General features: G+C 34.9%; 1 protein-coding gene across 7 annotated transcripts in view; it reads right to left on the bottom strand.

Moving 5' to 3' along the window:
• ETNK1 (ethanolamine kinase 1) overlaps positions 1-13877 on the bottom strand; it is a 61738-nt gene that overhangs the window by 25189 nt on the left and 22672 nt on the right. For all 7 annotated transcript variants that reach the window (XR_013400932.1, XR_013400934.1, XR_013400933.1 and 4 more), the window contains exons 3-4: positions 4261-4401; positions 2290-2432 (exon numbers count right to left, since the gene is read on the bottom strand). Coding sequence is in view for 2 of the 7 variants with exons in the window: in XM_015151275.3 (XP_015006761.2) it covers positions 2290-2432; positions 4261-4401 (284 nt within the window). In the remaining 5 variants the exon portion in view is untranslated. The remainder of the gene's footprint in view (positions 1-2289; positions 2433-4260; positions 4402-13877) is intronic.

Here is a 13877-nt window from a genome sequence, read left to right as displayed (position 1 = left end):
TCCCTTATTTTTTGGTTTTATAAACAAGTTTGTTCTGTGAAATGAATATGCAAAAGAAACTTATAAAAATAAAAATATGAAAGTTTAAAATTATATTCTAAAGGAAATAACAGATTCTCTTTGATCAACTTGCAGTTAAAAATAAAGCTGAGTGTCCACTTCAAATGTAAGATGAAGTCCCTCACTTGAAATTCCATTATATAAAATGTTTTATTAGGTCCTGCACTGAATTTACAAGCTCATACACTGCTTTAATGCGTAACTAATGCTCTAGTCTCACAAATGGCATTGAGATTTGGTTACCAGTATATAATGTAGTGCATATATACTATGATAATTATACATAATAGACAAAAAGACATTAAAGGACACTGTCAAGTACTTAATATTTTAGGGTACGCTCGAAATTTTAAAAATGATTCCACACAAGCATTTCAAGATGATTCAAAACAAAAATGTTAGTTCAGTATGTTTTTGAAAAATAGATCTCTAATCGACATTGAAATATCAAACATAAAAAATTCTCGAATATATTTTTGGCAATATGTGCGTAAGCCTACCACTCGACAGTGTACCTTTCGTTTTCTTAAAGTGAAAGTCAGCTATATCTATCAACCTTTGTATTTGAATAGTCCCGCCTTACACTCTAAGAAGGGTCATAAACAGTAATTTAATATAATTATGACCATGCTAATGTGAATTCTTAGGCTTTAGTATATTTACAACAGCGCAATTTTGATTCAAAATCGGCTCTTTCAACTGTAATAACTATCTTCAAAAACTGGTTTTCAGGCCAGGCACAGTGGCTCACGCCAGTAATCCCAGCACTTTTGGAGGCCAAGGCAGGAGGATCACTTGAGGCCACATATTCAAAACTAGCCTGGGTAACATAGCAAGATTCCATCTCTACAAAAAAAAAATTTTGAAATTAGTCAGGCATGGTAGCATGCACCTGTAGTCCCAGCTACTCAGGGGGGTGGGGCAAGAGGACTGCTTGAGCCCAGGAGTTGAAGGCTGCAGTGAGCCATGATTACACCATTGCATTCCAGGCCTGGGTAACATAGTGAGATCCCATCACTTTAAAAACAAAACAAAACAAAACAAAACAGAGAAGGCCGGGCACGGTAGCTCATGCCTGTAATCCCAGCACTTTGGGAGGCCGAGGTGGGTAGATCACCTGAGGTCAGGAGTTCAAGACCAGCCTGGCCACCATGGGGAAACTCTCTCTTCTTAAAAAAAAGAAAAAAAGAAGATACAAAAATTAGCCGAGCGTGGGGATGTGCACCTGTAGTCCCAACTACTCAGGAGGCTGAGGCAGGAGAATCACTTGAACTTGGGAGGCGGAAGTTGCAGTGAGTCAAGATTATGCCATTGCACTCCAGCCTGGGTGACAAGAGCGAAACCCCATCTCAAAAAAGAAATAAAAAAGTAAAAAAAACTAGTTTCCTATAAAATGAAAACACAGTTTCAAAAACATTTTTTGTTAGTAAGAATCCTTCAACTAAAATTTCATTTTAAAATTTCAATTTAGCGTTGAAGGGCATCTATCATTTAGCAACCAAACCTCAAACCACTTTAGCCAGTAATATAATACAACCGAGTGGTTCTTAAATATGAAAACAGAAAGAAATTGAATACAGTGTACAAATATGAACACAAAAACATTTCACCAAAAAGTATCAGGCTACCTCAAAAAATGTTGACATTATTTACCAAGATTTCTTGATTACTTTAGTAGACATAAATTTGAGAAACTACAAATAATATCTCCTCCATCTGTAGCTCTCTCCTTAGCATCAAAATAACTAACAAATCAACATAATAAATAGATAATGAGAAACCTGGAGACACATTTGTTTTTAATACTGTTGTCCTTCCCAACACTGTGAGAAAATTTTTCTATTTATAAAGCAGTTCAATGTCACTTTGTTGATTTTCCACATCCCCCGTTATAAGCAGGTACATGTTCAATTCATGAACAACCAAATAAGTTTTGCAATTAAATTTATAAACAAAATCATTTCATCATTTTATACTTAAAAATCCCACAGAAATCACAATCTGTTTCTAACCAATTCTAAAAAACATATTTTATACAAATATTAAAAGAATATATATCCTAAATTATCACAGTTACCGTAACTTGGATAACCTAAAAGAAAATCTTTAAAGGTTTCATGCATGATCTCACTCCTTGCATTTGAATTTATTTTATTGATATAGAGATGAAATGACCATTAAGAACATAAAATAAATCAATTTTACTTACTGCTAAGGTCAAATACCTACCTTGTTTCTCATTGTAGATTATATTCTTACACAATAGGTCATTATGGCAAAGCACAACAGGTGAGCCCAGGTTGGAAAGAATCTCCTTCATCCAAGTCATCTCTTCCTGAAGAATCTGAGAGCTTGGGATATCACTTAGGAACCTTTTAGTTTTAAAAGAAGAGTTATATCTGGTGTGACTTTTTTTTCAAGTTTGATTATGTCAAAAGTTAGAATAAAGAAAATCTATATAGTAAGTTTAGACATGAATAAAAGAAACTGAGCAGCAATTAAAATGTAGGACAAAAGTTAAAAAAAAAATCACTAAAAACTTGTGTTTCTAAGTGATATACATAGGTAATAGTTAACAATTACTAAGTACTATTCTAAGTAATTTACATTTATGTCAATTTTATAGATGACAAAACAAAGAGACAAAGCATTTAATAAACAGAAGTTTAAGAATGTTATTTAAAGTTACAAAGACTATTTTAAAAATTAAAAATACGTATTTCAAGGTTGAAAGGGTAAATGCAATATAAATCTAAATTCTCAGAAAAGTCAAAAGATTACTGTCTATAAAAGTTGATAAAAAATAAAGTTATCCTTATATAATCCAGTTATGTTAAAAACAGAACTATTACAGAAATCGCCACAGAGTAGTGAGACTGTGAAGGGTGGGAGGCAGCATGGTGAGCTGGACTAGAAATTGTGGCTTTTTGTCCTGTCCTCATCTATACTGATTATTATCTACACTTGTATTAATTTAATTAAAAAATCAAAGGAAACAAAATTGGCTGCTACCACTCATTCCTCAATAGCACCAATCAGGCTTACAAAACAGCTATACTCCTTCCCTCCTTCCCTTAATACTTGATGACGTCTTGATTCTTTCTCCAAAGTCTCTCGAATTACTCCTTGCTTCTCCATTAACAGTACAAACACAGATTCTTTTTACATTACTTAATTTGCCTGTTCAGGTGGTTTCTACCTATATTTTCCCCACTACTGTATTCTTCTCTACATACAACTTCCACAAGTAGTCCTCATATGCTCTTTTCAAAATGGTATGACTGGTCAAAAATGCGGTGCTTTTTTTTTTTTTTTTTTTTTTAAAGGTAGTGTTGAATGAAAATTGTGGGATTCAAAGGATTATAAAACTTATAATCATGAACAAACAAAATGGAATAAAAGAAACACAAAATGTATTTAATATTTTAATTGTGTGTTATGTTCTAGCTGTATTATTTTCTACTGGGGTAAGGGTTTTCTTCCTATTATTTACCATAGTACACCTCCAGCTTTTCCAAAGAATCATTAACCTTAAGGATTTCAAATAAACCTTGGAGAGCCTAGGAAAGAAATACAACTCTAATAACCTTCTTTGAATAACAATAGTAATTTTTAAAACAGCAGCTACCTCAACACTTACCTGATGACCAGGCACTGTTATAAAGACCTTTACATATACTATCTCGATCTTCACAAAACCTCTCTAGGGTTAATACACTACTACTGTAATTTCCATTTTATAGATAAGAAAACAGTTAGGTAAGTTCCCTAGTTGAGTGAGTTACACAACAGAAATGTTAACCAGTAGGACTGAGATTTAATCTGTTTGGCTCCAGGCTCTTGTGCTCTTATTCTATATAATACTAGACTTGCCTCTCAATTCTGCAGTATCTTAAAAAGTCAAGAAAAATCTTGCTTCACCATTACCACCTACCTTTTTATTTTTAAATGGTGTTCCCCTACTTCCACCTCTGCCCCTTGCTGTTGTAGGGCATATTTTTTGGAAGGGGACACTGAGGGGGATAGAGAGGCAGTTTTTTCTGTAGTGCCATCTGACAGCCAAAGAATCAATGCTTATTTTACTTCAATGCAAAGAAAGAAAACCTGATTTTATACAATGAAACTTTACAATTACCTTTGAAACCCTATCATAGAGCAAAGCAACATAAAACATAATTTCAAATGTAAAAATAATTGTACCTTTTATTAATGTCTTCATCTGCAAATCCTGTGGGAATGAGAGAGAAATACTTTCCCATCTTTAGCCAAAGATTAGATTTGGGGATCCAGCCATTGTGTGCATGGATAGCATGGATTTTAGCAAGCTGACGAGCTATTAGCCTGTTTAAAACAAAACCGCATAAAAAAGAAAAACTTAAGTATCAAAAAGGTCAAGTCTACTGACAAAGATTCTTGATGAAACTTTAGTCAGTCTCCTGAATCTTCTTGTAGACCTACCTGTGCTCCCTGTTGTTAAAACCAGTTTTAGCAAGAATCCTACTGAGTCCGTTTAGCGAGAGTATCCCCACCCTTGATATCTGATCAGGTTCCTTATCCTTCACCATTCCCCAAATTAATTACTCTGGCCATCTTCAGCAAGAACCATTAGGTTGTTTTACCCAGAAACCCCTTACTCTGATGTTACTCTTAATCTTCCACCCACCAACCCCTACCCTGCTCCTTGGATATACATTCCTACTTGCGCATGCTGCATTTGGAGTTGGGCCCAGTCTCTCTTCTCCAATTCCAAAATCCCACTGCTGTGGTCCCTATACCTGTAACTCAATGATTCTGAAGAAAGTCGGCCTTATCATGCTTTAGCAAGTATCACTAATAATTTTTTCTTTAACAGTTATGGTGCTGTGACTCAGAATCAAATTCATCACTGGACCCAGGACCCTATGTTTGCACTTTTGAATTCACTTCTGACTGACTGATGGGGATCCATTGGTGAATCAGATTCCTGAACCACTGAATATCCATTGAAGCTGGTAAGAACTTTAATACTTAAGATTTTGAGCGTACTCTCTGAAACTAGATTTGAGTCCCAGGCTTCCTTTGAAAGGTACCTCCTAGGCTGGAGGTCCTTCTTTCTGTCTCTCTTTGAGGCCCCTCTGTTCTCTCCATTGGATCCTGCTTCTCCCATGTGAACTTCTCTGTCCCCTGAAATCCGTCTTTTCGAACCTCGGCTCTACCAGCTCTGTCTACCCAGTTCTTGTTAGCATGATTTTCCTAAGGAACTTCAAAACAAATTAATTACACAGGAACTAACAAAATTCTGATTTAACTGGCCTGGTGTGCAGCCAGGACACTGAGATATTTAAAACCTTCCCGAGTCATTTTAATATGTAAAAACATTTGAAAACCACTTAGGGCCCACAGAGAATCTAGCATTATATCAATCCTTAAATAACACGTTTAATATTACATTTCTATATTATTGTGAATATTCTTGTTTTTGTTTCATTCCTAGTAACTAAAGAGTCCTGATTTTCCTTTGGAGAAACTTCTGTCCCTCTTACTTTTAGTTCATGTCATTACTACAGAACTGATTTCAACCCTAACTGCATCCCATGTCCATCACTCACTTCAATAGTGAGTGAACATATGACCCTGACTTGCTCAGAGCATTCTATCATTCAGGCTGGTTCAGCACATATCACCCAAGCCAAGCCAGAGACTTGATCTCACTTTTGTTGAAGCTATTAGAAAATTAGGAAAATTTTCCCCCTGGGGTGGTTAAACTGGTCAGAGAAACCAACTGATATTATTATGGAGAATCCTAAGGAAAGTTTGCAAGAAAAAAAAAAGGTAAAAGAATAAACAGAATAAAGTGATATTCCTAATGACATTGTTAGAGTCCCTGGATTTACCCCATGTTTGAACTCAGTATTCGCAATTACAAGTACCAATAAATTCCTTCTCCTTTATGTCACTGTAAATTGTCAAATTATCATCCTCAATCAACAGTATTAGTCTCATCTTTAATCTAATACATTATTAAAATATTAAAATCCATAACCTTTTTATATATGTGTACTTTGGTTCATACCTCTCAAACAAATGAGTAAATAAACATTTACTTTTACAAACTAAATCATTTTGAATGACCCTCCCTAAGACCATAAACTCATGTCCACAAGAATACAGAAAACAAATTATTTTTATGTCAGTCGCATATATACACAGAAAGCTAAGCCCAAATGAACTGTGGTACTTAAGCACCAGGCAACTTGATGAAAAGGCCAGGTGGTGATAAAATCAAAACAAAGGAAAGTACAAATGCATGCATGTACATGCATGCACACACAGACACACACACACTTTAAGCCAGTTAAAACTGGTTTTAAAACTTCAGAGAAGAGGCGGAAACAAAAAGCTTGAATAAAGATACAATCTGTGTTATATGAAACACAAGGGGTGATCTGTGTCAACAGAATATTATGTCTTAGAAATATTTACTAAAGAAATGAAACAGATGATTTAGGAGGGGGTCACACATATTTAACTCTAACAAACTTTATTTGCTGTGATTTTTTAAAAATAAATGAATAATAATATCATTTCTAACAGTTTTACCCCAGGGTTTATATGAGACCTTGATTTGGGGTCTCTTACAAAATGTAATTTTCCTTTTTGCAAAGGGGACACACATGCTGGAACGGACAGAACTCCATGACTTCCTCATCTGCTCCATGCTGGATTCAGAGCAGGTGGGAAGAGAGGCAAATGTCTGGGAGAGCAGAAGGCCCGTGTCACTGGAGGGCTCGGCACAGTAGTTCTGCTTTCAGTGAATAAGCAAAACTCAGGGAAGTAGCAGTTATTTGGAAATGTTTTCCCAGCAGTCCCTTTAGAACTAAGCCGTTTCTGCTCTTCTGATCTGAAACGATCAGTGTAAGCTTACTGAGATCAGGAGACAAGGAGGCCCTGCACATCACACGGATAAAGTCAGACAACTATAATACTTTTGCTGCCTCAAGTTGTTTTTTAAATAAAGTATTTTGAAGTTCATGAGAATCATGCTGCAGTATGGTCATTCCAGAGCAAATATATATTTCAAGATTAATCTAAAGCAGTTTTTAAATTACTTCAATTTTCTGTGTACTAAAAAAATGTAATGTTAGAAGTTGTCCAGTTACTCAGCTGATAGTAACTGAAATGTCAGGTGGATTAAAATCTATTTTGGATTTTTAATAATCTCATGTACTAATAATTGTAACAAAAAGGTTTTCTTACACAAAAACCAAATGAGCATCCACTTAAAATACTGCCTATTCTTTGATAATAAAGCCACATCACCTTCTTCTCATACTCCAGAATTCAAGCCAGTATCTACAGGTCTCAAAATTACTGGTCTTTTTTATCTTTTATATAACACAATTAACATGTAAAGTGTCTTAGTCCTTTCAGGCTGCTTTAACAAAAATGCCATAAACAAGGTAGCTTATAAATGACATAAATTTCTTTCTCACAGTTCTGTTCCTCACAGATGGCACCTTCTTGCTGCGTTTTCGCATGGTAGAAGGGGCAAGCAAATTTCTTTGGGCCTCTCTTATAAGGGCATTAATGCCATTCATGAGAGCTCCACCCCCATGACTAATACTGCCAAAGGGACACACCTCTTAATACTATTTCACTGGAATCAGGTCTGAACAAAAGGTTTTTGAGGGGATACAAATATTCAGATCATAGCAGAAAGGAAGGCAGTTGATTTACAATACAAATCTTCTCATGGAAATAAGTATACTTCGATTGTAACTGTGGCAGCCACCTATATACACTTAAAAACTAGGCTTTCTGAAGAGATTTTAAAAAATTATGACCTAATCACAAGTTCCATACTCATCTAAAATTTTTAATTAATAAGGACTGAACAAAGCATGAAAATTTTAAATGATTTTTAAGAAAATTAACAGTTTTTACTAAAAATCGAATTCAGCAAAGCTGCAGAACAGAAAATCAACACAGAAAAATCAGTTGCACTTCTACACCATTAACAATGAACAATCCAGAAAAGAAATTAAGAAAACAATTCCATTTACGATAGTATCAAAAAGAAATAAACACTCAGGAATAACCGTAATTGAGGAGGTGAAAGACTTGTAAATTGAAAATAATAAAACACTGCTGAAAAAAATTAAATACACAAATAAACAGAAAGACACCCCATGTTCATGGATTGGAAAACAATATTGTTAATATTTCAATACCACCAAAAGCGATCCACAGATTCAGCGCAATCTCTATCAAAATCCCAAAGGCAATTCTTGCAGAAACAGAAAAATCTATCCTAAAATTCATGGACTCTCAAGGGACCCGAGAGTCCATGACACTGAAAAAGAGTAAAGTTGGAAGTCTTACACTTCCTGATTTCAACTTATTACACAAAGCTGCTGTAATCAAAACAGTATGATGCTGTCACAAAGAAAAACATATAGATAAATGGAATAGAGCAGAGAACCCAGAAACAAATCCACAATTATACAGTCAAACAGTACTCAACAAGGGTGCCAAGAACCTTAAATGAGGAAAGGACAACAATGGGAAGAGAAGAACAATGAGGAAAGGACAACAAATCGTACTGGGAAAACTAGACATCCACATGCAAAAGAATGAAGCTGGCCCCTTTCCTTACACCATATACCATATACGAAAACTAACTCAAGATGGACCAAAGATCTAAACGTAAGAACTAAAAGTATTAAAACGCTCATGAGAAAACAGGGATAAAGCTTCATGACACTGGATATTTGGCACTGATTTCTTGGATATGACACCAAAAGCACAGGCAACAAAAGTAAAAATAAACTCTACCACATCAAAATTAAAAACTATGCACCAAAGGACACAATCAAAAGACTGAAAAAGCAACCTGCAGAATAAGATAAAATATTTGGAAATCATGTATTTAACAAGGAGTTAACATTCAGAACATGTAACAAACTCCCACAATTCAACAACAAAAAATAACAAATAACCCCATGAAAAAATAGGCAAAGGACCTGAATAGGTGATTCTCCAGAAAAAGTAAACAAATGGTCAATAAGCATATGTTCAACATTACTACTCATTAGGCAAATGCAAATCAAAAGCACAATATGATACCACCTCATATCCATTAGAATGGCTACTATAAAAAATAAAATAACTGTTGGTAAGAATGTAAAGAAATTGGTGCCCTTGTGCACTGTTGATGGCAATATAAAACGCTACAGCTATTACAGAAAACAGTATGGTGGTTCCTCAAATAATTAAAACCAGAATTACCATATGATCTAGCAATTTCACTTCTGGGCATTTATCCAAAAGAACTGAATGCAGGGTATCACAAACATATTTACATATTCATGTTCACAGCAACATTATTCACAATAGCCAAAACTGACTAGCCCAAGTATACATCCATGGATGAATAAACAAAATGTAGTATATAAATACAAAGGAATATGATTAAGCCTTGAAAAAAAAGAAAATTCTGACACATGCTACACAACATAGATGAACCTTGAAGTGTTCATGCTAAGTGAAATAAGCCAGTCACAAAAAGACTTGATTCCACTGACATGATGGAATCTACCTAAGTAGTCAAATTCCTAGGGATAGAAGGTAGATGATGGTTGCCAGGGGCTAGAGGAAGGAAGGAAGATTTGTTGTTTAAAAAGCATAGAATCAGCCAGGCCTGGTGGCTCATGCCTATAATCCCAGCACTTTGGGAGGCCAAGGTGGGCAGATCACCTGAGGTCTGGAGTTCGAGACCAGCCTGGCCAACATGGTGAAACCCTGTCTCTACTAAAAAATAAAATAATTGGCCGGGCGAGGTAGTGGGCACTAAAAAAATACAATAATTGGTAGGGCGAGGTGGTGGGCACTAAAAAATACAGTAATTGGCAGGGTGAGGTGGTGAGCACCTGTAGTCCCAGTTACTTGGGAGACTGAGGCAGAAGAATCGCTTGAACCTGGAAGGCAGAGGTTGCAGTGAGCCGAGATTGCACCACTGTACTCCAGCCTGGCCGACATGGCAAGACTCTGTCTCAAAAAAAAAAAAAAAAAAAAAAAAGAATTGCAATTTTACAAGATAAAAAAAAAAATTTTTTCAGGAAATTAGTTGCACAACCATGTGAATGCAGTAACACTACTGAGCTGTACATGTTAAAAAACGGTTAAGATGGTGACACAGGAGCCAGGAAGAAATTATTTAGGCAGATAGTGAAGGTAAAGGAGTTATCGGCAAGGGCTCCCTTTTAATAGAAAGCAGCCCCCAAATCACTTCTAACAAAGAGTGGCCTGAAAATTCAAGCTGCAGACATAGATAAGCAAGCTAGAAGCTTGCATAGGTAAATGCTGGCAGCTGTGCCAATAGAAAAGGGCTAGCTGGAAGCCAGGTATATTCAACATGGAGCCTCCACATCTTCCCTTTTCTTTGTCATCATGTGTCCAGTAAAACAAGCAGGCAACATGGCACTGGCCAGGTAGAGAATCATCTGCATAATAAAAGATTAAAGTGGGGCCACCAGCTTCTACACGCTTTATGCAAAAGGCACACCTGGTCCAACCAATCTTTCGCGCCCTATGCAAATCCAACACTGCCTCCTCCAGTTAATCTATAAAACCCCGTGCATTTCAGCACAGAACTGGCAACCCATTTTCTCTGGGACCCCTCTCTGCACAGAGAGCTCTTCTCTTTCTTTTGCCTATTAAACTTGCGCTCTTAATCTCACTCTGGTTGTCTGCATCCTAGTTTTCTGTAGCTGTGAGACAACCAACCTCAGGTATTACCCCAGATAAAAATGCTGCTTCAATGGTAAATTTTATGTTGTACTTACCATAATCAAATTTTTTCAGAACAACTATAAACAAATCAAATTTTTATTAACTAAATAAAATGCTCATTGAAAAAGAAAACACTTTAATCAAGTGTACCTCAATTGTTTTCTATTAGCAAATATCATATACAACAGAAAACACTACATTTTTGTATTTCCTATTTATTTAAAACATTATTTTTAAATGTTTCTTTTTTATATATTTGCTGACACAAAACATAAGCAAATCAAATCCAACAATGTATAAAAATAAACTATACACTGTGACCAAGTGGGATTATCTCAGGTATACAAGGCTGGTTCAATATTTGAAAATTAGTTAATGTAATCCATTACATTAACAGACTAAAACAGAAAAATCACACGAACCTATCAACATGTGCAGAAAAAGCATTTTGCAAAATCCAGCACCCATTATCATAAAAACTCAGCAAACTAGGAATAAAGAGACAGTATCTTCAATCTGATAAAGAATATCTACAAAAAAACTACAGCTAACATCCTACTTAATGACAAATAATTTGAAGATTTCCCACTGAGATCAGGAATAAAGAAAGAACATCACTTTTTAACCAATCCTTCTTAACACTGTACTGAAAGTTCTAGCTAATGCATTAAGACAAGAAAAAAAAAAATAAGAGGCAAGAAAAAAAAAACTGTCTTTGTTTGCAGACAACATGATTTTCTACGGAGGAAATCTAAAAGAATGGATCAAAAAAACCTCCTGGAATAAGCAATTATAGCAAGCTTGCAGGATAAAAAAAAAAAAATATGAAAGTCAATTGCTTTCCTACATACCAGTAATGAATAGTGAAATTTGAAAATAAAATGCACTCCTTTTACAGTAGCACCCCCAAAAATAAAATACTTAGGTATAAATCTAACAAACTATGTACAAGATCTATATGGGGAAGATTATAAAACTATGATAAAAGAAAGCAAATAACTAAATAAGAGATATTCCATGTTCATGGATAAAAAGACTCAATACTGCCAAGATGTCAGTTCTTCCCAATTTGATCTACAGATTCAGCGCAATTCCTACCAAAATCCCAGCAAGTTATTTTGTGATATCGAAAAACTGATTCTAAAGTTTACATGAATAATGTATCCCAAATATACACAATTATTATTTGTCAATTAAAAATAAATTCTTAAAAAGTCAATTTTAAAATGTAAAAAAAAAAGTTTTTATAGAGAGGCAAAAGGCCCAGAATAGCCAACACAATATTGAAAAAGAAGAACAAGTTGGAGGACTAACACTACCTGACTTCGAGACTTACTATAAAGCTACAGTAATTAAGGTAGTGTGATATCTGCAAAAGATTAGACAAACAGATGAAGAAACAGAATACAGAACTCAGAAATAGACCCACATAGTTAACTGATTTTTAAAAAGGAGCAAAGGAAATAAAATGGAGAAAAGACAGACTTTTCAATAAATTGTGCTGAACAACTGGACCTTCACATGCAAAAACATGAATCTAGACATATACCTTACACCTTCATTAAAATTTTGTCAAAATGGATTGCAGACCTAAATGTAAAATCCAAAACTAAAACTCTGTGAGAAGATAACATAGGAGAAAATGTAGATGACCCTGGATTTGGCAATGACTTTTAAAAAACGACAACAAAGGCATGATCCATGAAAGGAAGAACAGATAAGCTGGACTTCATTAAAATGAAAACTTTCTACTCTGCAAAAGACACTGCCAAAAGAATAAAAAGATAAAGCACAGACTGGAAGAAAATATTTGCAAAACTCATATCCAATAATGGATTATTATCCAAAATACACCAAAGAGCTCTTAAAATTCAGCAATAAGAACACAAACAACCCCATTTCATCAAAGATACACAGATGGGTAAATAGGCATATGAAAAGATATTCCATATTACGTATCAGGGAAATGCAAACAAAAACAATACGATACCTATACATTTATTAGAATGACCAAAATTCAAAACTCTTACAACACTAAATGCTGGTGAAGATGTGGAGCAACAGCAACTCTCAGTCATCGCTAGTGGAAATGTAAAATGGCACAGCCATTCTGGGAAAGTTTGGCGGTTTATTACAAAACTAAACATACTCTTACCATACAATCCAGCAATCATGCTCGTCAGCATTTACCCAAAGGAGTTAAAAATTTGTATGTCTACATTAAAATCTGCATAGAGATTCTTATAGCAGCTTAATTCATAGTTGCTAAAACTTGGAAGCAACCAAAATGTCCTTCAGTAGTTGAATGAACAAAATAGATTTGGTGTACATCCAATGAAATATTATTCAGCACCCTGAAAAGAAATCTGCCAATAAGCCATAAAAAGACATGGAAGAAACAAATGCATATTACTAAGTCAAAGAAGCCAATCTAATGAGGCTACTTAATTAAATGACTCCAAATATATGACATTCTGAAAAAGGCAAAACTGGGAAGCAGTAAAAAGATCAGGGGTTGCCACTGGTTAAGGGGAAAAGAGGGATGAATAGGCAGAGCACAGAGGATTTTTTTAGAGCAGTGAAACTCCACTGTATGACACTATTAACAGTGGATACGTGCATTATGTATTTGCCCAAACCCACAGAATGTACATCACCAAGGGTGTACCCTAATGTAAACTGTGGACTTTGGGTGATAATGGTGTATCAATATAGGTTTGTGTATTATAACAAAAGTACCACTCTGATATTCATAATGAGGGAGGATGTCTGTAAAGGATGTATCAATAAAAAATATATCTTTAAAAAGATCTAAGTAGAGAAAAATAAACAAAGGCTTTGGCATTTTGGAAAGAAATAATATATAAGTAGATCTAACCAAAAAGCATAAAAAAGGATACTTTTACTGAAAACATGTTTATAACATTGTATCAAATACCAAAGTCGGCCTTGACAAACCTTCACTGTTCTTGATCAAAAACTATAATTTATTTTTTCTATTTGAGGTTACTGAAAAAGATAAATCATGTTTTACTCTTTGCTTTAGT

Source organism: Macaca mulatta, chromosome 11, assembly GCF_049350105.2.
Source record: "Macaca mulatta isolate MMU2019108-1 chromosome 11, T2T-MMU8v2.0, whole genome shotgun sequence".
NCBI classification, from domain to species: Eukaryota; Metazoa; Chordata; class Mammalia; order Primates; family Cercopithecidae; genus Macaca; species Macaca mulatta.
This window is presented reverse-complemented; position numbering and strand designations above follow the sequence as displayed.